The 24,790-nt window shown below is 38.9% G+C and overlaps 1 protein-coding gene and 1 pseudogene across 4 annotated transcripts in view; one reads left to right on the top strand and one right to left on the bottom strand.

Annotated features, from left to right (window-relative positions):
• Nucleotides 1-461: 461 nt before the first annotated feature.
• Pnpt1 (polyribonucleotide nucleotidyltransferase 1) overlaps nt 462-24,790 on the top strand; it is a 38,449-nt gene continuing 14,120 nt past the window's right edge. For all 4 annotated transcript variants that reach the window (XR_004772329.1, XM_027387976.1, XM_027387977.1 and 1 more), the window contains exons 1-18: nt 462-640; nt 3,418-3,478; nt 4,176-4,250; nt 4,848-4,953; nt 5,965-6,014; nt 7,271-7,334; nt 7,451-7,498; nt 8,270-8,383; nt 8,527-8,713; nt 9,895-9,946; nt 10,445-10,502; nt 12,985-13,081; nt 13,452-13,554; nt 19,460-19,530; nt 20,881-20,917; nt 21,565-21,631; nt 21,711-21,800; nt 23,458-23,511. Coding sequence is in view for 3 of the 4 variants with exons in the window: in XM_027387976.1 (XP_027243777.1) it covers nt 462-640; nt 3,418-3,478; nt 4,176-4,250; nt 4,848-4,953; nt 5,965-6,014; nt 7,271-7,334; nt 7,451-7,498; nt 8,270-8,383; nt 8,527-8,713; nt 9,895-9,946; nt 10,445-10,502; nt 12,985-13,081; nt 13,452-13,554; nt 19,460-19,530; nt 20,881-20,917; nt 21,565-21,631; nt 21,711-21,800; nt 23,458-23,511 (1,513 nt within the window). In the remaining variant the exon portion in view is untranslated. The remainder of the gene's footprint in view (nt 641-3,417; nt 3,479-4,175; nt 4,251-4,847; nt 4,954-5,964; nt 6,015-7,270; nt 7,335-7,450; nt 7,499-8,269; nt 8,384-8,526; nt 8,714-9,894; nt 9,947-10,444; nt 10,503-12,984; nt 13,082-13,451; nt 13,555-19,459; nt 19,531-20,880; nt 20,918-21,564; nt 21,632-21,710; nt 21,801-23,457; nt 23,512-24,790) is intronic.
• LOC107979976 lies at nt 17,197-17,705 on the bottom strand (annotated as a pseudogene).

The raw sequence follows: 24,790 nt of genomic DNA, 5'->3' as shown, positions 1-24,790 counted from the left end.
GGCCGGTGGATTCAGTATGAGCCTCCAAGAGGTGGAATTACTTACAGGCAGCTGTCATTGGGTGAGAAGATTTCTTCCCATGCCCTTCCATAGATATGAACCTAGTCCTTAATTAACGAAACCAAATAATAATGGGTTGTTCAGTCCTTATTTATTGTTACATATATTTATTAAACACGCTGTTCTAAGACTTCCTTTTAAACCGTGGTAAGTTATTTAAAGGGATTTCTTTAATTGTTTTTAATTTTTTTAAGTATTTATTTTTCACTGGTAAGAACATAACAGAAAAAAAGCTGAACAAAAAACTCATTCGGGTGATTTGACCCCCTCGGGTCTACGTAGTAGGCCTCCAAGGCTGGCCCCTGCGGTATGCACGCCCCGCTGAGACGGAAGCTCACTAGGCTCCGCCCACACGCGGACTGGCCAATGAGACGCCGCTCGGGCCGCGCGCGCAGAGTGTCATGGCGGCCTGCAGGCAGTGCTGCTCGTACCTGCGGCTCCGGCCGCTGCGCTGCCGTTCCCTCGCTCCCCTCGGCCCCCTCGGCTGGCCGGGGCGGAGTCGGGCACTCACCTATTTGCAGGTGCGAGCGCTGTGGAGCAGCACCGGGTCCCGAAGGGTGGCTGTGGACCTGGGCCACAGGTAAGGAACGGCGTGAGTTCGCGGACTTCCAGCCAGCTTTGGTAGCCAAATCTCCCAGGGTGGGACTAGAGCTGCCTGGGTCTCTTTTAACCTTTCTGCCCCAAACCTGAGTTCGAGATTTCCTTTTCCGGATTTGAAGCCAGTCTTCCTGGGCCCTCTCCCCTTTCCCACGCTGCCCGCTGGCTGCCCTTTGCTTCTTGATCCAACCCCTAGTGGACTTCCTTCTGAGTCTGATCCTGCCTGTGCCCCTGACTGACATCCTTTCTCACTACTTTCCAAGATCTCGGGCTCTCAAGTGGGAACCCTGCCAGTGAGTGTGTGCCCAGCTCAGTTCTGCCAAAAGCGAGGCCAAAGTGAGAAGGGACCGTCGTTTTGTTGAATACCAGTTATATGATGCAAACAGTCCTGTTAAACTTGTAGTGAAGGTACTATTGCCTTCATTTTGTAGTTAAGACAACAGAGGGTCAAAGGGATAAAAATTTTCTGAGAATTACACAGACGAGAGAGAATGAATGAATGAATGAATGAATGAATGAATGAATATCAGAGTAAACATACTCCCCCCTAACCCCCCTGCCCAAAGCTCCACTTTCTGTGGCAGGCAGCCGCCGCCTGTCCTTCATTGGCATCTTTCTACTCTTCTCATCCCACTATGTCCTACTCTGTTGTGTCATTCTTATTTTTTTTTCCAGAGTGTCACATGGTTTGACATATTAAAACTTTAAAGCTCTGACACTTGTTCCCATAACTCCCAGTCTCAAACCTCAGAGACCACCCATGTCGTATAGATCCTCATGCATTTGGAGTGGTTTTTGTTGTTGTTGTTGTTTGCTTTTTGTTTTATTGAGGCAGGGTTTCTCTGGCTTAGGAAGCTGTCCTGGAACTACTCACTCTGTAGACCAGGCTAGTCTCGATCTCACAGAGATCCACCTGCCTCTGCCTCCTGAGTGCTGGGATTAAAGGCCTGCACCGCCAACGCCCAGCACATTTGGAGATATTTTATACATATAATATTGAAAAGTAAATTGGCAAGAAGCAAAGTGAACAACAACAAAAGAAAAACCCCATAAATTTAAGTTTTCTTGGAAAAGTACATGTTCCCCGAAACATAATCACCCCATCTTTCTGTATCAGAGTTCATGGAGTAACAATACATTCACACTGTTCCAGTTCTGTTAGCCAAAATTTGCCAAGTAGTTCCAGTTTACTTTATGCAAGCTGGCTTTTGGCAAACACAGTTTCTTTTATTCCGCTGGCAGTTACTAATATCAATTCACAGATTACATATTACACCCCACACAGTAAAAATAACTGTTTTAAAAAAATAACTGTGTTTATATACAGGGTGACTACAGAATTAATGATGCTGCATAGTTCAAGGCATTGAAAAAGACTTACTAGACTAAAGGAAAAGAGCTAAGACAGATGGAGAGAGACTATGGCCCGAAGTCTCAGTTGTACAGGTGCTGAAGCCCCATAGGGCCAGAGAGCTGAGGGTCATAACTGAGTCCAAATAAGTGCACATATAGATATGTAGGCCTATGACAGTTTGAGCAGGGCATGCCAGCCAGCTCAGCTGAAGCCTTAGGACATTCACTCCTCTACTGACAGCAGACCAATGGGTTCACCACTAATGGTGTTAGATGTCCTTTGGGGTCCAGATTAGAGTGTTTCACCCTTTGTTGGTTGGCTGAGTTTGATGAGTTCTTACACACCTGTACCCGTGTGTTCATATATATGTTCTCAATATATTTTGATAAATTTATAGGTCATACCTTTTTACTTTTAGAACTAAGTTATTTACACACCCGTGCCTTGTAGACAGTTCTAGACAAGAGCTGGTGTCTACTTGCAGAAGATAATCTTGCCTCTGTATTTGAGCTTTTGATGTCACTTCAAAAAACACATTGTGTAATCCAAGTTTAAGGCAGTTTACTCCTGTTTTTTTTTTTTTTTTCCCAAGAGTTTTGATTTTTTTCTTTTTTTTTTACTCAAAAGAGCTTTACCCAAAAGGAACAGTGTCTATTTTGAGTTTGTATTTTTGTATGGAGTATGTGGCTATCCAGCCATCTCCATACCTTTGACTGAAAAAGACTCTTCTTCCACCATTAAATTGTCTTGGCACAACCGTTGAGCATGAAAGTAATTATTACTAGTATTATTATTTATTAAGTTTTTAAGTTAGCATTAAAAATACTATTATTTATCAGAAGATAGAAGTCTTCATTATTTTTTTGTTTTGTTTTGTTCTTTTTTTGTTTTTTGAGACAGGGTTTCTCTGTGTACCTTTGGAGCCTATCCTAGAACTCAACTCTGTAGAACAGGCTGGTCTTGAACTCACAGAGATCCGCCTGCCTCTGCCTCCCTAGTGCTGGGATTAAAGGCATAGGACACCTCCATCCAGCTGTCTTTATTATCTTTAACATAGCATACAAAACACTGTTATATATCAACATGAAAGTCTTTGTAGTCAATATTCAAAAGTGTCTGTTTTTTTTTTTTTTTCCAGAAAGTAATGGGGAAATTAGGAATCCTGTTTTCTCCCTGACATGCTTTTCTTTCCTCCAGATAAGTCCTTTGCCTTGGTTTTCATCATCTTCAGGCTACACTTTCATCTCCTTTGTGCTTTTGATGATTACAAACCCTGCATACTTTGCTTTTTTTTTTTTCTCTGAAGTGGGGGTGGGGACTTAGAGCCTTTTTTTTTTTTTCTGGATTCTCTAATTATTTTTACTAAGCTAAGACGTGTACTGGTATTTTTTTTTTTTTTTAAACAGAAAATTAGAAATATCCTCTGGAAAACTGGCAAGATTTGCAGATGGATGTGCTGTGGTACAGGTAAGAAATCAGTCTGTGTTTTAAAGTGACAGTGGCTGGGTATCTTTGTGCCATCATAGGTCATCATATGGTATTGGGAATTAGTTCAGATAACACTTTTTCTGTGTCAGAACCATGCTACACTAGCAAAGTCAGTGTTGGGTATATTAAATGGCCTTTAAGATCTCTTCCAACATGGACTTTCTTATATTCTGTTAATAAAATCTATTATGCTTTTTCTAGAAAAGGTGTTTTTATTATGCTTTTCATATTAATTCTTGAAGATTTTTCTTTATAGTCTAAAATTCCTCATAGACTGAAAATGTTATTCATTGATGTGACCAAGTTCTTAGCCATTTCTGCATGTGAAAACCCCAGTGAGTATTCTAATACTGATTATGATCAGATAGAAAGGTTCAAGATTGCACTGGTTATAATCATATGAAATAAGAGCTCTTTCTTTGAGCCAGGCTTGGTAGTGCAAGCCTTTAAACCCAGGGCTCTGGACCTCTGTAGGCAGAAGTAAGTGGATCTCTGTGAGTTTGAGATCCATATAGTGAATTCCAGACCAACCAGGGCTACATAATGAGACATTATTTCAGAGTGAGAGAGAGATCTTTCAGTGACTTTATTTGGAGTAGGGATTCATTCAATTGCTGTTTATACAATGTCTGATTTTAAAGAAATTTACTGGTATTTTTGTGTATGTTCAACCAAGTCAGGCGACACTGCAGTGATGGTTACAGCGGTCAGTAAAACAAAACCCTCACCTTCCCAGTTCATGCCCCTAGTGGTAAGTATTTGCTTATCTGTCTGTAGATTTTGTAGTACCCTATCAACTGTCTGAAGGATTGCCCTTACATGTCTGAGACTCTGTCAGTTAAGAGGATGTAAAGTGATGGCCAATAGTGAGCTCACATAACTTGTCAAGCCTGACAAGCTCCGTGAATTTGTGCAAGTGTGTTGATATTAAGGAAGCAATGATTCATTGTCTTCATGGGTTTTCTTATAGTTTGAGTGTGCAGCTATATGTTAAGTGAAGAATTCATTATTAGGATTTTTGTGTCTTTCTAATATAAGCAGAAGGCAATATGTCTCACCGGGCTGATACACAAAGTGGGGAGGAAGGGGCACTATTTGACTGGATGAAGGTAAGCTACTTTAGAAAGTAGTGAGACTTGGCAGTCACCTGACTGCTAAGTGAATATTTTTTTTCATCAGTTGGTTGAAGCACTCTATATACTCTTCTTCCCCTGAGTGTTTAAAAGAATGCTAAAAGCAAATTATTATCGACTTGTCATCTAGAATATGTTGTCAGCAGCTTCAGGAAAGTTGGAGCTTATGTAGCAGTTCTTGGGATGTGAGTCTTAGTGCTTCATTACTATTGCAGGTTGACTACAGACAGAAGGCTGCTGCAGCAGGTAGAATCCCCACAAACTACCTTAGAAGGGAGATTGGCTCTTCTGACAAAGAAATTCTCACAAGTCGAATAATAGGTAAGAGGAGGCGCTGCCTCTCCAGTGTACCGTTGTTCACATCTCTTCTTTTCCATCTCTGCTCTACAGGGTCTCCTAAGCTCCCTTTCATTGTATGACTATCACTGGCTACTAATTACTATCAGATGCATGCTGCATGAGAAGAAAAACTTGTTTCTTCACTACCAAATCCTTATACCTAGTGTAGAGGCATTCATTCAGTAAATACTGACTAAATGAATCTGTTAAGCATTTGAATTCCCTGCCTTTTCTCTGTTAAATCTATCCCTTGTGGCTTTTTATTTTTTAATTTTTTTTGTTCAATATAGTAACTTCTAAAAGCATTGTATTTGTTACCTATTGAAGTATGTCTATCATCTCCCACGTCTTTCTTAAGAAGGAAGAGGCTTGAGTGGGTGGGTGGGTGGGTGGTGTGGTGATGCTGGTGGGTGGTGTGAGGGCAGATGGTAGTGGTGGGTGGTGGTGGGCTGATGATTGGTGGGAAAGATGATGGTGAGTGACGGTGTATTGGTGACGGTGATGGTAGGTGGGGGGGTGGTATTGATGGTGGTGTGTGGTAGGGGGTGGTCGTTGGGGGTAGTAGTCAGTGGTGGTGGTGAAAGTCTGGATTATTGACATGCTAGGCAACCACTGTAGTACTAAGTAACGTCACCAGCCTAATAATTTTCCAGCTCTTTGACATACACAAATATTATGGGATCATTTGTAGTCTACAGCTTTTCTCCTAATAATTGCTAGCCTGTACATATTTATATGTATTCCTCAGACATAGTAAACCAAATGAAATGTTTTCTATTCGTCTGCTGTTGGTCTTCAGCCTCTTCCTCTGCTCTATAGCTAGGTAATGGTCTGTATTAATGAAAGTGTTGATGCTTACCTGTGTTTTACTTAACACTTGGTCTTTTTGTTTGTGTCTGTGACATATTCAACAGCTGTCTATTAGTTCAGTAGCTTTTAATTCTAAAGCAGCTCTGTCAGAGTCATTTAATATTTTTTTCTTTGTTTTGACAGATCGTTCAATTCGACCTCTCTTTCCAGCGGGCTATTTTTATGATACTCAGGTAAATTCTGCTTTGGCTTGTTATCATATATTATGGTTTTAAACTATTTAACCCCTATAACTCTTTCTAAAGAAAGCTTTATACTTTAAATCACTTTAAAAGGAAGTACTTTGAAAAACTGTATGTGATTAGTGTCATTTTGAGCTAATGCCTAAATTGTGAGTAGGAGTAAGGAACTGTTGGGAACACTCTAGGAAGTTTGGGTGAGAATCTAAAAGGCCCTGTATTAGGAAATAAATGAGTGTATGTAAAAGACAGTGTGAGCCCAGTGTTGGTGACACATGCTTTTAATTCCAGCACACGGAAGGCAGAGGCAGATAGATATCTGTGAGTTCAAGGCCAGCCTGGTCTACAGAGCCAGTTCCAGGACAGCCTCCAAAGCAATACAGAGAAGCCATCTCGAAAAAACAAAAAGACAGTGTGATGGGTAGTAACCAGACTAAATGGCTGGACTTTGTAGGTTACATTTATAATAGCCCATTAGGACTATCAGCATAACTGTTTGTTTTGATTTTGTAAACAAGATTTAAATCTCTATAGCTCTGACTGGCTTTGACCTCTGTATAGCCTAGGCTAGCCTCAAACATGTGGTAGTCTGTCTGCATTGGCCTTCCAAGTGCTGAGATTACAGCAATGAGCCATCATGACCAGTTTATCACAACTAATTTTAATAACACATCTTTATTTGTAGGTCTTTTGAACTTCTATTATATTTTAATGCTTTTAGAATATTCTTTTCTTTCCTTGAGGTGATCATGTGTTTTAGTGAGGTATACTTAATAGCCATTTTATTTAACTGCACTAAATAAGTGTACCTTTGAGAGGACATCAGAGCCCCAAGGAAATTATTCTTTTAAAAATTTAACATGGGTACATCATTGCAATACACACTGATAATAATACAAGTCCATAGCTATCATTTACAGAATACTGTAGCATACCTAGTACAAAAGCAATTCCTTAGGAAGATGAAACAGAACTGGACATGTAACTTGGTAGTAAAAAATGAAGCCTTGTGTTCAACAATGCTTGGTAGCCATGTGCATGCCACATTCCCTTAAGAAAAGAAAATGAGGAAACTGAAGTTTTAAATACCTAGTGTCAAGGATTTAGTTATATGATAGCTAACTTTAAGGGATTTGGATATTGATCACATACCTCTTATATTTTAGGCCAAGTTATTATTTAAATCATAATCTGCCAACATCAAGGGGCTGTTGTTGTCTGTATGTCTAATTTGTTTCCCTTGTTGCCAGGTTATTTGTAATCTGCTAGCAGTAGATGGTATCCATGAACCTGATATCCTAGCAATTAATGGTGGTAAGTATAAGAACACCAGCTAAAATGATCACTGTTAATTTTTTTTAAAGCAATGAAATACTGTAATTTCAGTTGTTTTTTTGTTTTGTTTTGTTTTGTTTTTCTCCTTTTTAAAGCTTCTGCAGCCCTCTCCTTATCAGACATTCCTTGGAATGGACCTATTGGTAAGTTACAATTTGAAAGTATGAGCCCCTACTTATATTCTCTGAATAACAATGAACATATCATTGTGCTGATTTATTACTTCCTGGGAAGCTGAACTAGACAGCAGTCTAAGATCTCTTGCAGGTCTTTCAGGCATTTCCATCCTTGCTTTAGGTTTTGTTACCACTAACACTGTTACAGTGCTATTGATTTTATGGCCCTAGACTTCTTAGTTTCCTTTCTTTACAGTGGGGACTGGCTACAGTATATACTTTTTCAAGATAAAACAAACATGTTTGTAACTTACAGCTCCTGTAAGTGCTAACCATACAGTCTACTAAAGATTTAAATTTGTAACTTTCAAGTGTTCTCAGTGCTAGCAACTGGGCTAAGCACTGAGGGGAAGAGACTGATGTTTATTTACAAAGAGTACTATTATAATGGCACAGACAAGGTGCTTGGGAAATGATATAGAAGGACAGGTTGTCAAATAGGGCTTCTCAAAGTAGCCAGTGTGGAAGTGAAACCAGTGGGGGAGGGGTGCAGGTATTTGCTTTGGATGGAGTAGTCTGGATATAGAGCATCATCAAAAGATGTGCAAAAAAATTTGACTTGAGGGATTTAGAGCATCCCACTGAGCCTGCAAAGAAGGATGAGATAGGGTGCTCTCTGGGCTTCATCAACATGGGAGAGGTTGTCAGAAAGACAGTGGGTTGAAGCTGCTATTGGAATAATATTGTAAACACAGCAAGTTTTAATTAAATAATTGCTAACATTTTACTATGTTTTAGGGGCAGTACGAGTAGGAATGATTGATGGAGAATGTGTTATTAACCCAACAAGGAAAGAAATGTCTTCTAGTACTTTAAATTTAGTAGTTGCTGGAGCACCTAAAAGCCAAATTGGTAAATAATTTAAATATATTCATTCTGGATTTTATTTTAAGTTGTACTTCTTTTGTTATTTGTGTCTTTTGTTTTTCATTTAAAAATATTCTATTTATGAAAGGTTCTCAGTCAGTAGTTGTTCCCTTTCTCTCCCTAACTAGTTATGTTGGAAGCCTCTGCAGAAAACATTCTACAGCAGGACTTCTGTCATGCTATCAAAGTTGGAATGAAGTATACCCAGCAGATAATTCAGGGTATCCAGCAGTTGGTAAAAGAAATTGGTGCTGCTAAGAGGACACCCCAGAAGATATTCACCCCTTCACCAGAGATTGTGAAATACACTCATAAGTAAGAACACCTGTGCAGATGGGTGATTGTCAGTGGGTTCAGTTTCCTCTAAGGAAATGCACTTTATATTGCTTTCATGTAGCCCTTTCCTGCTTTAAGTCATTACCATAAATATCTATCTGATGCCTACAGGAGGATAAACCCAGCATACTGCATAAACTTAATCCAAACATAAATTTAAATCTCAAGTGAAAAGGAGAGGCATTTGTTGTTGTTTAAAAATTAGTTCCTTTAGGCCTCTGCACTCCAGGGAGCCTCTGGTGGTGGATTAGTATTTTTCCCTGGTGCAAGAAGGGACTTTGAGAGCCCATCCCACGTGAAGGGTTACACTCTGGCCCTGGACACATGGGGAAGGGCCCAGGACCAGCACAGGAAGATTTGGTGGACTTTGCAGAGCCCCCGTTGAGGGCCCTACCCTGCCTGGGGAGTGGTGGGTGGATGGGGTGGGGGGTAGGTTGGGGGTGGGGGAGGAGGGATGGGGGTGAGGGGAGGGAGAGGGAGAAGGGACTTACATGTGAAACAAGCTTGTTCCCTAACTTGAACTAATAAATAAATAAATAAATAAATAGATAAATAAATAAAATCAGTTCCTTTGCTGGATGGTGGTGGCATATAACCTTTAATCCCAGTACTTTGGAGGCAGAGACAGGGGGATGTCTGTGAGACGGAGGTCAGCCTGGTCTACAGAGCTAGTTCCAGGACAGCCAGAGCTGTTACACAGAGAAACCCTGTCTCCAAAAAACAAACAAACAAAAAACCAAAATCAGATCTCTTATCTTTTCATATCCAGGGAAAGGAGAATAAAACATAGGATATTTGAATGTCTAGGAAATCGTTGAATTTCTCAAAAAGAAGTGGATTTGAACCAGCCCTATGCCCAGGGCTGAGACAGTGCCTGGCAGTGCTGAGAATAGAGAGGCTCTCAGCACATATGAGTGAATCTGAGTTGGAATTAGATGAACAGTGAAGAGGGGGCATAGTGCCATGTGAGTGGTTTGCCTGAAAAGTGGAGAAAAATCTCTTCTGGGTTATAAAAAGTATGCGGCAGTGACACGCAGCAACACTTAACCTTTCTGAAGTACTAATTATTTAGTTTGTAGTTCATTGTTGTTTAGTATTTGTTTCAGTCATAACTTCATAGTTCAATTAGTGTTTTGCTAACATTTATTTTATACTTATAGAATCACCATGGAGAAACTCTATGCAGTTTTTACAGATTATGAACATGATAAAGTAGGTATACCTTAAATTTGTTTGACAGACTTTTGTTGTAACTCATACAATTGTGTTTGTGCATGTGAGTCTTTTATGTCTTTATGAACTCTCTGGCCAGGACTGGGGATGAGGCTCGGTGGTAGAACAGTTGTCCAACATTCATGAGGCCCTGTGGTGGGTTGGCAGCACTGCAGAGAATAAATAAATCTCTAACAAAACATTAATAAAGCAATTCTCCTTTGAGAGCTCATACCCACGTCCTATGTGTGTCTTGCATCCTTTCTGGTACCTTCATAATCGCTCACATTTCTTTTATACAGCTAAGTCAAACCCTACCTGTTTGTTTGTCTATTCTTTTGTTAATAATTTTAAGGAAATGTGCAAATATAATTTAAATTAAATCAGATTTTAACCTGTAAGGAAGGTTATTGTTCTTACAGTGTGCTATTTGTGTAGCATTGAAAATGGGAAATGAGAATGTTTCATATTTATACCCTAATATCAATGCTGTTATAGATTTCTAGAGATGAAGCAGTTAACAAGATAAGACTAGATACAGAGGAACAACTAAAGGGTAAGTTCTATTTTCATTTTTAAAGAGGTTGAAAGAAAAACATTGATTTGCTTTTTAAAAACATAGACTTGTTTTCAAATATCAATGGTAAGATCTTGAAAACCTCAATTACTCTGTTAGTTCCTCAGTTTTATCTTATATCTGTAATGATGATAGACCATGTGGTGACAGTCATGTTACCTTCTAGAAGTGTGGCTAACACTTGACTTGAGTAGACACCTAGTAAATAATGAACGTAAAATGTTCCTTTCTTCTCTGCTTCAGGATCTTAATGTGCTAGTCCTGTAGCCTACCATTTGAAAACCTAAAAAATATTCTTTAAAATTCTTGAGTCAAAAAAGAAAAAGCATCTGGGCACGGTGGTGCACACCTTTAATCTCAGCAATCAGGAGGCAGAGACCGGAGGATCTCTATTGGTTCTAGACTGCTCTGACCTGCATAGTTCCAGAACAGCCAGGGTTATATTGAGAGAACCTGTCTCAAAAATCAAGAAAAAGAAAAGAAAGGAGAAGAAAGGAAGGGAAAAAGAAAAGATTACAGGTTGAGGATATAGCTCAGTGCTAGAGTGTTTGGCCAGCATGCATGAGGCCCTGTGTTAAATCCCCAATACTAAAAACAAAAAACATTTAACAATAAATTCTTGAGACTATCACCTGAAACATTATAATACCAATACTATCTGATTTATAGATATTGAATGAGTAAGTAATTTGCATCTATACCTGGCACATAGCCACCGTTTAACATGATGCTATTGCTGTTATTCCTCACATTGTCTGGAATCACAAGGGAGCTAACGCTCCACAAATCACTAAGCAGAGTATCTTACTGTATAACATCATTCTTGTAATAACTGAAATATGAGGAAAGACTGACATATAGTTCTTCATAATTTTCCACCAAGAAAAAAGTGCCCTCTTGTGGTAGTGCTTATCAGATTTTAAAATAAAAATTTTAATGTTGCATTTATGTTAATGCCATTACTTGTAATTATCTCCAAATACATTAGGCATTTTTAATTCTTTTTATCAAGAATAAGAAATTATGGTAAGCAAGATGGCTCAGTAGATAACAGTGCTTGCTGTTATCTGGAAGCCTGGAAACCTGAGTTTGATCACTGGAATTCACATAAAGGTGGAAGAAAAGAACTGATGCCATGCAGTTGCTCTCTGTCCTCCACAAGTATACCATGGCATGCCTACCATACACATATATCATGCTTACATACACAGTAATCAAACAATCAATATGTTTTTTAGAGAATAAGAATTTAATCAGAGGTGGTGGTTCAGGCCTGTAATCCCAGCACCCAGGAAGCTAAGGCAGTAGTATTGTGAATTCAAAACCATCCTGGGCTATACAGCAAGACTCTGTCTTGAAAAAGCAAAACTAACAGAAGTATTCTGACCTGGGAGTGTGGCTTCATAGAAACCTGCTTCTCATGTGTGAACCGTGGGTTCTGCCCAGCCCAACCAAAAGAAATGCTTGTTGTATGATGAAGATATGTCTTTCAAATTACTTTAAAGTTAAGTGCATTGCTTAATAAAGCAAGAGACTGGTCCATGGTATTAGCTGAAGGAAATGCAATGACATTTAAAAGCATAAGCCTGTGAGGCAGGCAGATGTATATCATGTCACAGCTGGATGGTCTCTAGAAATGTGCTGTGTGATCTCAGGCAATGGGTTCTTTGTTTCTTTTTCTTATGGTCCTCCACTTGCTAGGCAAGCAGCCCATCACTAACCTTCAACCCCAGCCCCACTTTACTTCTATAAGCTTTTTCTTTCTTCCCTTTTTTACTAATAATAGACTTTTCCTTATAAGCTGTTATGATTGTTAGAGGCAGTCCAAGCAAAACAAGCCTGTAAAGAGCCTGGCTCAGGAAAATAGTTGGTCAATGGTAGCTAAAAAAGGCAGCTAGTAGGGGGCTGGAGAGGTGGCTCAAAGGTTAGGAGCACTGGCTGCTCTTCCAGAGGTCCTGAGTTCAATTCCCACTAACCACATGGTGGCTGACAACCATCCATAATGAGATCTGTTACCCTCTTCTGGCCTGCAGACATACATGGAGACAGGATGTTGTATTCATAATAAATAAATAAATAAATCTTAAAAAAAAAAGGCAGCTCGTAGGGATTTGTAATCAAAGAAAATTGTTTCTCAGTTTGCAGATTAAATATCCACAAAGCAAAAGATAAATGAAGGCCAACTATTAGTTAATCCTCTTCATAATACAGGTATTGATCAGGTAACATGACAGTACCGGAATGGATCATCACGTGTCCTTCTGGTAAAATACACAAGCTAAATTCCTACGACTGGCATCAGAGCTTTTGTTTAATGTTCTTTGTTTGCCCCAGAACTAAGTGTTCCAACATCTCCCTTGGTTTATCCCCACAATACTTGATTTCATGCTGAGAACTTTGGAGAACTTATCTTCCCAAAGGATAAGTGTTTGATTTGTTTTGATTTGTCTCTTTTCTATAGAAAAATTTCCAGACGTCGACCAATTTGAGATAATAGAATCCTTCAATGTTGTTGCAAAGGAGATTTTCAGAAGTATTATTTTGAATGAATACAAAAGGTAAACATATCCTCCTGTGGTAGCACTGAAGCAGGTGCTGTGCCTGCAGGTTGCCTTGAAAGCAGCAGCTTACTTAAAGGAAGGAACTGGGGTGCACTCTATAAATGAGTACCTGTTGAGGGAACTGGTGTTCATCTTATAAGTGAGCACATGTTAACAAGTAGATGGATTCTGTGGCTGTGGTTCTCTCTTGATGTACATACAGATCACAGCTCCAGACGATGACTCAGTGGACTTAGATTGGAACTCATCTATTTATATTACTGTTTACAGTTCTAACAAGTTACTGTATGCAGCTAGTGTTGAGAACTTAATGGCAGATATAAAGATTGTTTCTAACTTCCTATATGGCTTTACTACTTTATTATAGGTGTGACGGACGGGATTTGACTTCACTGAGAAATATAAGCTGTGAGGTAGATATGTTTAAAACACTTCATGGATCAGCATTATTTCAGAGGGGACAGACACAGGTAAAATATGTTTGAAAGTTACTTGTTTAATTATATCTGCAATGTAGATGCTATAAGTTGGGGTGTGTATGTATGTATGTATGTGTGTGGTGTATCCTTGTTTGAAATCAAGGAATCTCTTGTTTTTTTTATAACCACATTTGTTTGGAAAGCTGGACTGTGAGCTTCTACTGTCTCCACTCACTCCACATCTCTCCATAGGTGCACTGTTATTATAAATGTGTAGTACTGTGCCCAACTCTTTTTGTTTGTTTGGTTGGTTGGTTAATTTTTTTTTCTTGGTTTTTCAAGACAAGTTCTCTCTATGTAGCGTTAACTGGCCTGGAACTCACTCTGTAGCCCAAGCTGACTTCTAACTTACAGAGATCTACCTGCCTCTGTCCTGAGTGCTAAGATTGAAGGCATATGCCATCACTGCCTGACTTTTTGGGGGGAAAGGGGAAGACGGGCAGAGTCTAACTTTGTATTGTGTTTTATTTTGTTGTGATAGTGACACTGTAGCCAGGCTGGTCTGGAACTCACAACCTTTGCTTTCTGAGTGCCTAGAGTACAGACATGCATCACTATGCATAGCCTCAATATGTTTTGTTTATTTTATTTTTCTTTCTTTTTTTTTGTGGTTTTTTTTGAGACAGGGTTTCTCTGTGGCTTTGGAGGCTATCCTAGAACTCGCTGTTGTAGACCAGGCTGGTCTCAAACTCACAGAGATTCACCTGCCTCTGCCTCCCAAGTGCTGGGATTAAAGGCGTGCTCCACCACTGCCTGGGATTTTGTTTTTCAAGACAGGGTTTCTCTGTGTAACAGCTCCAGCTGACCATGGAACTCACTTTTTAGTCCAGGCTGGCCTTGAACTCAGAGAGATCCACCTGCATCTGCCTCCCAAGTGCTGGGATTGAAGGTGTGTGCCACCACCACCTGACTCTCAATATGTTTATTGATATCATTTAAATAGTTTTAAGGCAGAATTTCAATTTAGTATACATTTTTAACACATAGAATTTTTGTGTATAGGTTCTTTTTATTTGTTTTGTTTTTGGAGTCCCTCTGTGTTGTTTGTGCTGTCCTGGAGCTCACTCGGCAGCATAGGCTAGCCACAAACTTGTGTTCCTCCTGCCTTGCTACTCTGAGTGCATGGCTTAACCTGATGCCTAAAATGTTTGATTTAATATGTTTAAATGCCATGATTAAAAGAATTAACATATTGGTACAGACCCATAGCTCAATGCTAGGAACCTCCCTATCACGTGAGAAGCCCTGGGTTCAGGCCCCAGCACCATAAAAAGAAAGTACACAAGCTTGATAAACTTTCAGCCACCTCCAAAAGTATTCTCCTGTGTCTTTGTAACTCCTCCTTCTTGCTCTTTCCCTCCAGGAAACTGCTTTTGTTGCTGCAAGTTTACTTCATTGTCCAGGGCTAGTGGGTATTTTAACTTTTGTTTTAATATTAGAACTAGCACAAAACTAAGTTACTTATTCTCCTTGTTCTAGGGTATATTGTCATTGTTCATCCATTCACGATCCTTGTTTGCTTTCTACAGTTACTGTGAACCTGTCATACTCTTTTTTTTTTTTTCTCCACATAGATAGATACCTGTTCTCTGATATTTGCATCAGTCCCACTGTTCACTTGTTCATTTACCCCTGTGTGCTCATTGCTTTCTGGAGGTATAATGTTTGATTTCTCTCTTTCTCACATTAACCACTATTTAAAACCTAGTACGTACACAGTTATATGTTGTTGCTTTCGTTTGTATTTCCCTACTTCCTAGTGAGAATCTCCTATGTAGAACCAGTGAGTGGAATCCCTATCTGAGCCACACCCAGGAAGACTGCACACCCTATTTTCATGCAGATCATCTAGAGTTCTGTGACCTGAGAAACTGGTTCAGATCAACTTCTGTCTTTCTGTCCAGATTTCTTGACCAGCTTTTGGGTTAATTTATTTTTTTATTCTTAATATTCCGTACAGTAATTATCTGCTGTTTTGCAGTTATGTCTTAGATGTTTTGTATGTTAATCCTTTTCAGTGACAAACCACACTGTATGCACATGACTTCATCTTTATCTTCATTTTACTTTTATTACAATAGCCTCTAGGTGTATAGAGTTAGCCTGTAAAATCTCGAGTTCTGATGTGGTTACTCCATTTCCTTTTTCCTTTTTTTTTTTTTTTTTTTTTTTTTTTTTTTTTTTTTTTTGAGCGTCATTCCTTACTCCCAGAGTGACAAAATTATACACCTATTATTTTCTTTCTTTTAACTTTAAGGTATTAACTATTAAATTTAGACAGTTAATTTATCTTAGAATGTATTGCTGCGTATGGGTTAGAGTTATTTTTCCCACTAGTTTTTGATAATAACTTATATTCTAAGTTTATAAATACATTTTTAAACTATACTTTCTTCATTGTTTTGTGGATTTTCTGGGCCAATATCAGTTTCATGGTACATTGGTCCTTCATTTGAATGTGAGAATTAGAATTATGTCAGTTTCAAACAGTCCTTCTAGAATTAAATTGGAATTGCACTGAATTAAATATATTCATTTGAGAAAGAAATGGTAGTTGTAGTTTTACAGTTTGAATCAGTGCTTACAATGAAGATAGTGTCTCACCTTTGATTCATTTCTACCTGTGTCTGTCAGTGAAACATTAAAGATAGGTCCAGTTAGATGTTCTGGATACTTCTGTTACCTCTTCTCACAGTCTCTGCTGTTTAACTGGAGAGTGTGGTCAATTTATGCTCAATGTAATGACTAATGTGACCATATTTATGTCTGTTACTTCATTATTTGTTTCTCTTTGACACATCTCTTTTGTTTCCCTGTTCCTCCTGTCACCTTGGGTGTTTACTAGAATTCTGTTTTAGTTTTCTGTTTGCTTCATCGAGGCACCTATCATTATTTCTCTGAGGTAATTAATTACAGGGATGGTAAAATCTTTGGTTTCTCTGAGTCTTAGAGTTAAAATAAGGAAACTTTTGGGCCATTTCCATGGATTTTCACCCCTTTGCATCCTTTATGCTCTAGTTGTGTTGAGTGACATCTATATGTGCCATACGTCCACACGGCAGGACTATAGCTTTTACTTTGACCAGTCATATGCATGTAAAAAAAAAAAGAAAGAAAGAAAGAAAGGAAAGAAAGAAAGAAAGAAAGAAAGAAAGAAAGAAAGAAAGAAAGAAAGAAAGAAAGAAAGAAAGAAAAGAAAAGGATAGTCTTTTATTTTTATGCTGAACCACATATTTGCCATTTCTGGTATTCTTAATACCTTCAAAAATGTGTCAGTGCTACATCAAAGAAGAGTGTTCCTCCTGGAGTAGTTTAGATCAAGAGTGAGCCTAAGTTTGAATTCTCCACTTCCTGTGTCTTCCATCTGCCACTCTTGTCTGTTTCCAACAATGTACTTTGCTCTATACTTATTGAACAGCACAGAAAACATGATATGGGAAAGGAATGGAGAATCTCTTAATCAATTCATTACCAGAATTCACAAGGGAAGAAATTACATCCATGGTTGCCACATACAGTTATGGTGGGTACTTGTTTTCTTTAAGGTTGCTTTCAGCCTATTGGCCGCTGTTAGCAAATGACTATCATAACACACACACACACACACACACACACACACACACACACACACACACACACACACACACACACACAGACACACACACACACACAAAATTCTGGAAGACTCAGAAAGGAAAGACAACGAAGGCATAGTAAGGTTGATTACATTGTTTTCTTTCTTTTTTTTTTTTAAAGAGCTCTGGTAGTTTTATTAAAGGAGGGCTTTTCTGGTTTACTACTTCTCACTAGTCTGTTCTGGCATGCTTCTAATAATACCAGAGTCACCTGGGTCAATGATAGCCAGTGTGCATACTCTGTAGTATTTTCCACATGCTGTGCCCAATTCAGTGTTGTTGCCACTGTCGTGATGGACACCGGTTTTAGCCAACATGGCATAGTATTCTGTTTCAGATTTCCTTAAAGCCAGGCAGTTGTTGTCGAGGATAACCAATTGACTTTGCCCTGCCTGATCATCTTGAACGTCTGTTTGTAGCCCAGCATGTACTTCCCACTTTTCATAACAAGCTGGAGCCTAGAGTTGATAGACTCCAGGGACTTTTTGTCTTCTTTGCGGCCACCATCTTCCTGCCTTAGGTGTGGCACAGCCTCCAACCAAGAGCGGCCACCAAGATGGCTGGGGAGCAAGAAAGGAAGGACTACATTGCTTTCTTAAGGGCTAGTTAAACAGGCTGAATGCATGGTAGAGAAACAGATTGTGTACATAGTTTTAAATGGTCTCAAGGCCTATTATAGACTTGATTGTAAAGTTGAACAGAAATTCAGTTTCTGAAGACGAGGTATTTTCAGAAAAAGCTATTTTGACACCTGGAGATCTGAGTTTTCAGTAATATTTCCATCATTCTGACCAGACTAACTTTAGATAGACTCTTGTTTCTTTGCTAATCTGAAAATGCCTCTGTTTATTATATTTAGTTTTTTTTCTTGATGTAGAATTATGAATTGATTGTGGTGGGGGTGCTTTTTCTTTTTTGAGCAGTTAAAGATGTATTTATTGTTCTTTATCTTTTATCTGATAAGGACTCACTCAAACCATTCCTGTATATTAATGTTTTTATGTGAGTGCTGTCAAAATATGTTCTTTATCTTTGCATTTCAGCAGTATATGAAAAGGTGCTTTTCTTGGAATATGTCATACTTAGAATTTCAATCTGTGAATGTGTCCTTTCATTAAGCCTGACAAGTTTCAGCCATTATTTTTTCAGATATTTTTCCTGCGTCACTTTCTCTCCTGGAATTGCAAGTGCATGTGCCAGACTCTTTCATATTATCCTACAGGACCTGTGAATATGTTCCCTTCAGAGTGCATGACTTCCATTTTCCTTTTCATCCCCTTCTTTGCTCTCTCCATGTTTAAGATTGATCAGGGGACCATGCTACTTAAGTACTCTGCCAGTGGGCTACCACCAACCTCTGGATAATTTGTATCTGTCGGTCTTTACATTGTCTGACTTGGTCATTTATTCAGTGCCCTCCCGAGTAAGTCTAGCTGCAAGAAGTCTTTGGTGTTGATCCAGATTTCAGCTGAGGATCCTGCTCCATTCTGTGTCTTTTCTCTTGGGGTGTTTCCTGCTTGCTGCTGATGCTGGACCTTGGGATGATACACTGTGAATCAATGTCCAAGCTGTGTTCTACATCTGCAAAGATTAACTTTTCTTTAAACAGGCAGTTTTTGTTTGTTTGTTTTCAAGACAGGGTTCCTCTGTGTAACAGCTCTAACTGTCCTGGAACTAGCTCTGTGGACTAGGCTGGCCTCAAATTCAGAGAGAGCCACATGCCTCTGCCTCTTGAGTGCTGGCATTAAAGGTGTGTTCACCACCACCGCCGGGCTTCAGGCAGGTTTTTTTTTGACTGAACCTGTGTTGAGGCTTCTTTTATGGAATAACATTGTTCTTATGAATGTCTCTTCCTCTCTCTCCCTCAGCAGCCCTAGTGAGCTATACTTAGGCTATGTTAACACATGGCCTTTTGGATTGTTGAGATTTACAATCAGCTTGAATGTTTCAGGGTAAATGTATATTTACTGTAATAACTGCTATTGCTAGCTTTATGTTGTATGTATTTATATATTACACCTTTTTTTCTCTTAGAAGAATTAAGTTTGCCAAATAATTTTAGTTTGGGGCTGGTATGCAAGGCCCTCACTTCAGTCCCCAACACACACAGAAAAAAAAAAACCCAAAAAACAAATTAATAGATCAACAAACTACTTCTGAGTGTTTGTATGTATGTATACTCATACCTGAACATTTCCTTTTGATTTTAATCTTTGTTGTTACTATTTTAAAGTTTAAGGAATATTTTGTTCTTTTCTTAGGTGTTCTGTACTGTTACATTTGATTCATTAGAATCCAGTATTAAGTCAGATCAAATTCTGACGGCTATAAAGTAAGTTATATTCTATGTTACATTTTGTGTTCTTTCAATAAATAGTCTTTTTTTGTGTTCACTAGTTCTTTATTCTATTGTCATCACTAGCAAACCCTTAAAGGGCATTGCTGTTCTGTTTGTTTGCTCTTTTGAGATAAGGCCTCAGTCTATAGCCCAGGCTGGCTTCGGGTTCATAGCAATCATCCTGCTTCAGCCTTCTGATGCTGGAATTATAGATATGAGCCACCATAGCTAACTTGGTTATTACTTTTATAGCCTGAATCTCTGCACACTTCACTTTCTGTCTACATAGTCAGAATTGCAAAGAATACTTCTCTGTTGGTGGACCATATTTTCTTCTAAATAGTTGGTTTGGAACACATTTGCAAAACATTCCTTCTGTAATGTGATTGTATTTAGCTTATGTCCTTAAAAACATTCCCCAGGACCAACTTCCCAGGTAATCTTGAACAAGGTTTGTATTACAAAAGAGTGAACAAATACATAAGAGTGAAATCCTGGGTGCTAAAAATAAGCCAGAGACTATTGATGAAAACTGTCTGGTCTCAATTGATAATGTAATTTTGTGCTCCCCTCCTGTTTCTACAAACTCAGCAGTAAAACTGTTCATCTGCTTAAGGTAGTGTCTCCACCAGCCCCACTGCATCATGGTCCTGAGACTCATAGCCTTCCTACCTAACTGATAGGAATAACCCCTAAAGTTTTCAGAATTGCTACCCTCACCCACCCACCCCACCCCACCCCCCGTTTTTCGTGTGCATAATAAATTAACAGTTCAGAGATGTTTGTAGCTCAGTTGGTAGAGTGTTTGCCTAACATAATCAACATCCTGGATTCAGTCTCCATCATCACCTGAATCAGGCACAGTGGTGCACATTTGTATTCAGAGCACTGAGGAGGTAGAGGCAGGAAGAGCAGTAGCCCAAGGCAGTCCTCAACTACATAGCAAATTGGAGGGCAGACTAGATACATGAGACCCTATCTCTGAAGAGCACTAACAAAACACTTTTTTTTCTTTTGAAGAAAAATTGTTTCCACAATCAATCTAGAATTCAATTTTAAGTCCCAGCTGTAGGCAAACATCTCTCCCAGTCACTCAAGGTGCTGACGCAGGAGCATTGCCTAAGTGAGGGGTTTAAGACCAACCTGGACAGCATAGCAAGAGACTATACAAAACCAAAAAAAAAACCCTTTCATCCTCTGTTCTTCAAGTTTTATGTTTCAGACCAATACTCATCAATACTCAGTTGTTTTTCTGAAAGCATAATAAATCATTTTTAGTGATTTATAGAAGTAAATTTGCTTATGTCCTTATAATGTTTTTAATATTATTCCTTTTTCTTGTAGTGGGGTAAAAGATAAAAATTTCATGCTGCACTATGAGGTGAGATCATTTTTCCCCCAAACATTTTTATTGTGAAAAATTTCTAGGATCCATCAAAACTAAAAGAACTTGATTTTGTGCCCACTCCCTTGGTCTTCCCACTAACATTTTATCATTTATATGTGAAGGCTGATTTAGCAATTATTTTATTGCTTAGAAAAGAGATGTAGATGAGTAGCTTTCCAGTCAATAACGCCCTGTTCCCAATCCCCACATGGTGGTTTATAACTACCTCTAACTGCAAGTCCAACACCTTCTGGCCTCCACAGACATCAGGCACACATATGCACAGACGTGCAGGCAAAACAATTATATACATAAGCTAAAAATAAATAGAGATTTAAAAGAAATAAATTTCCAACCCTCCAATCTACTTACACAGTACAAAGAACTAATTTTAGTAATGTAGTACATTGTTTGTTTCAGACATCTTCCAGACAGACAGATACATGGATAGATGATAGATACATAGAAGATAGATAGATAGATAGATAGATAGATAGATAGATAGATAGATAGATAGACAGATAGATAATATACTTTTTAGAACAAAAGTGGGATTCTATTGTCTTGTAATTTGTTTTATTTTGGTACTGTATCTTAGGCATCTTTCCATGTCACTTATGTGTGTGTGTTTTGTTTTGAAGTTTCCTCCTTATGCAACCAATGAAACTGGCAAAGTTACTGGTATGAATAGACGAGAACTTGGGCATGGTGAGTACAATTTTCAGCTTGTGTTGTATTCTTAGAGAGACTTAGTGCATTTTGCTCATCGTTTTATATTCTGATTTAGGTGCTCTTGCCGAAAAAGCTTTGTGTCCTGTTATTCCCAAAGACTTTCCTTTTACCATAAGAGTCACATCCGAAGTCCTCGAGTCAAACGGTACGATATTAAAGTGTTTCTTTCCTAGAGAAGACTAGACTTCCTGAAGCAGTCTTCACCTTTCTAAGGCTGTATTGCCATGATTACTACTACAGAGTCTTAGACCTGCTGTAAGAGAAAATATGTTAAGTTGATCACACCGTTGTCTTGAATCTGTTCTTAGTAGCTAAGTTTTGGTTTTGGGGTTTTTTTGTTGTTGTTTTTGATTTTTGAAACAGGGTTTCTCTGTGGCTTTGGAGGCTGTCCTGGAACTAGCTATTGTAGACTAGGCTGGCCTTCAACTCAGAGATCCACCTGCCCCTGCCTCCTGAGTGCTGGGGTCAAAGGTGTGCACCACCAATGCCCGGCATCAGCTAAGTTTTGAAAGCTCTTTAAAAACAAGTTATTTCTCTTTTTTGCATGTATTACAATACACTTAATTTGGGTAACTTTATTTCTTTGCAAACAAGCAGCAGAGCAAGTTAAGCTTGGAGAGGGATCCATTAGGCAAAGGATAGCTGCCACATATCAGAGATGAATAATAAATAACTGAACACCAAGAGAGAAACAAGGCTAAAAGGTCAAAGTTTGATAAAACCAATTAAGTCCGTGAGTAAAGACTAGGTATCATCACTGAGGTGGAATAGGCAGGATTCTTCAGGGCTAACAGTCATGTCAGGTGGTCACAGATTTCAAGGCAAGACCAAAGTTAACTCAGAGTCTAAATTGAAGACTTTTCTGTTCTCCACTAGTGGCAACTGGACTTCTGGTGCAGTGAAAGAGCACAGAAATGCAACAGAAGTATTACTACTCCTTCTGGGAAGTTTCCTGTGTTCAGAATCTCTGCAGCAAAACTGCACAATAGAGTGCTTCATAATAATGGGGGTCCTGCCGGGTGTTGGTGGCGCACGCCTTTAATCCCAGGCAGGTGGATCTCTGTGAATTTGAGACCAGCCTGGTCTACAAGAGCTAGTTCCAGGACAGCCTCCAAAGCCACAGAGAAACCCTGTCACGGAAAACCAAAATAAATAAATAAATAATAATAATGGAGATCTTATGCAATACTCATTAGAGAAACTAAATTTATTTAAATTAATTTAAGTAACTACTTGTTGGCTAGTGACTACCATATTGTACCATGTTGCTATATACTTTGTAACTTAGAAGAGATTGACTTAAATGTTTTCATGTTATTTATTTATTTGTTTATATATTAGTGTGGGTAGACTTGGCAGAAACTTGCATATACAGCCGCACAGAGACCAGAGAAGAAAATCATATCTCCCGCTCTATCACTTACCACCTTATTCCTTTGATAATGGTCTCTCACTGACCCTGGAGCTAGGCTGGCAGCCAGCAACCACAATGACCCTCCTGTGTCTGTACCTCATGGCACTAGGGTTCCATGTACATACAGCCACACACCCAGCCTTTTATTGTGGGTGCTAGGGATCCAAACTCAGGTACTCATACTTAACACAGCAAGCACTCCTACCCAGAGTCATCTCTCCAGCCCCTTAAGTGATTTTACAAAGAGGGAAGAAAAGACTATTGACTGTTTATGTTCAAGTGTAATATATTGTAAGGAAATGACACTAGTTGTTTTCTGCATTTTAAGAAATCAGTATATTACAAGTGATTTTTTTTTTTTTTTTTACCTTTTTTCCTTTTCCAATAGGGTCATCTTCTATGGCATCTGCATGTGGTGGAAGTTTGGCATTAATGGATGCAGGTAAAAGAATGTCTCAAAACTTAGTATTTTACATACATACATACATACATACCTACATATATTTCATTAGCATAGAATATAAGATTTGTTTAAATTAGATTTAATAAGTCAAAATCAGATGATAGATTACCAACCCAGGCCAGACACAAGATAATTACAAACATCAGAAAGATACTGGCTGAAGTTCTTATTTTCAACTAAAATACTGAATGTTTGTAATACACTGAAAATTATATACTTGCCTTAGTGACCCAGTGAACTTTCTCCCCTTCCAAAAGTGGAGACTTTCCAGAATTGATTCTAGTCAATAAAGCAATTTCAATTAGTAAACAAAACCATTAGAATACATAAGACTAGCCAGATGTTGGTGGTGCCTGCCTTTAATCCAGCACTCGGGAGGCAGAGGCAGGCGAATCTCTGTGAGTTCAAGGACAGCCTGGTCTCCAGAGCAAGTGCCAGGATAGGCTCCAAAGCTACGCAGAGAAACCCTGTCTCAAAAAACAAAAACAAAAACAAAAACAAAAAAAAAAGGATACATAAGACAAAGCAACCCTGTAATCTTTAAGTCAGTGTACAGTAGCCACAGAGAGAGTAGTACTCCAAATGTGCCAAAGAAAAACAGTTCACATTTATGCATACGCTTCCAAGAGCAATATCTGGCAAACAGTTACAATGCTACTCAAAAAGATAGGGCAGAGGCACTCAAAGGCACTAGAGAGGATACACAAGGATTTCTCTAAGTTGTCAAATTCTCAACACAGATAAGAAATGCACAAAGGAGGTTGTCTTAGTTAGGAATTCTATTGCTGTGAAGAGACACCATGACCAAGAAAACTCTTATAAAGGAAAAAATCTAATTGGGTGGCTTACAGTTCAGAGGTTCAGTCCATTATCATTAATGGCGGAGAGAATGGCAGCATGCAGGCAGACATGGTGCTGGAGAAGGAGCTGGGAGTTCTACATCTTGGTCCACAGGCGGTAGTGGGAGACTGTGTAACATTACTGTGTACTTACTATGTCACTTTAGCTGGCATTGGACTCAGAGATCTGCTAGTCTCTGCCTCTGGAGCAGCTTGAGCATATAAGAACTCAAAGCCACCCTCCAGTGAATGACATACTTCTTTCAACAAGGCCATACCTCCTAAGAGTGACTCCCTAAGGGTCAGACATTCAAACACATGAGTCTCTGGGGGCCATGCTTATTCAAACCACCACAGAGAATGAACCAAAGAGGAAATGAAACAGTGAGTATATGCTAATGTTACTTAGAAACATTAGC

The sequence above is a fragment of the Cricetulus griseus genome, assembly GCF_003668045.3.
Source record: "Cricetulus griseus strain 17A/GY chromosome 1 unlocalized genomic scaffold, alternate assembly CriGri-PICRH-1.0 chr1_1, whole genome shotgun sequence".
Lineage (NCBI taxonomy): Eukaryota > Metazoa > Chordata > Mammalia > Rodentia > Cricetidae > Cricetulus > Cricetulus griseus.
The sequence above is the reverse complement of the archived record's forward strand: the minus strand, read 5'-3'. Positions and strand labels throughout refer to the sequence as shown.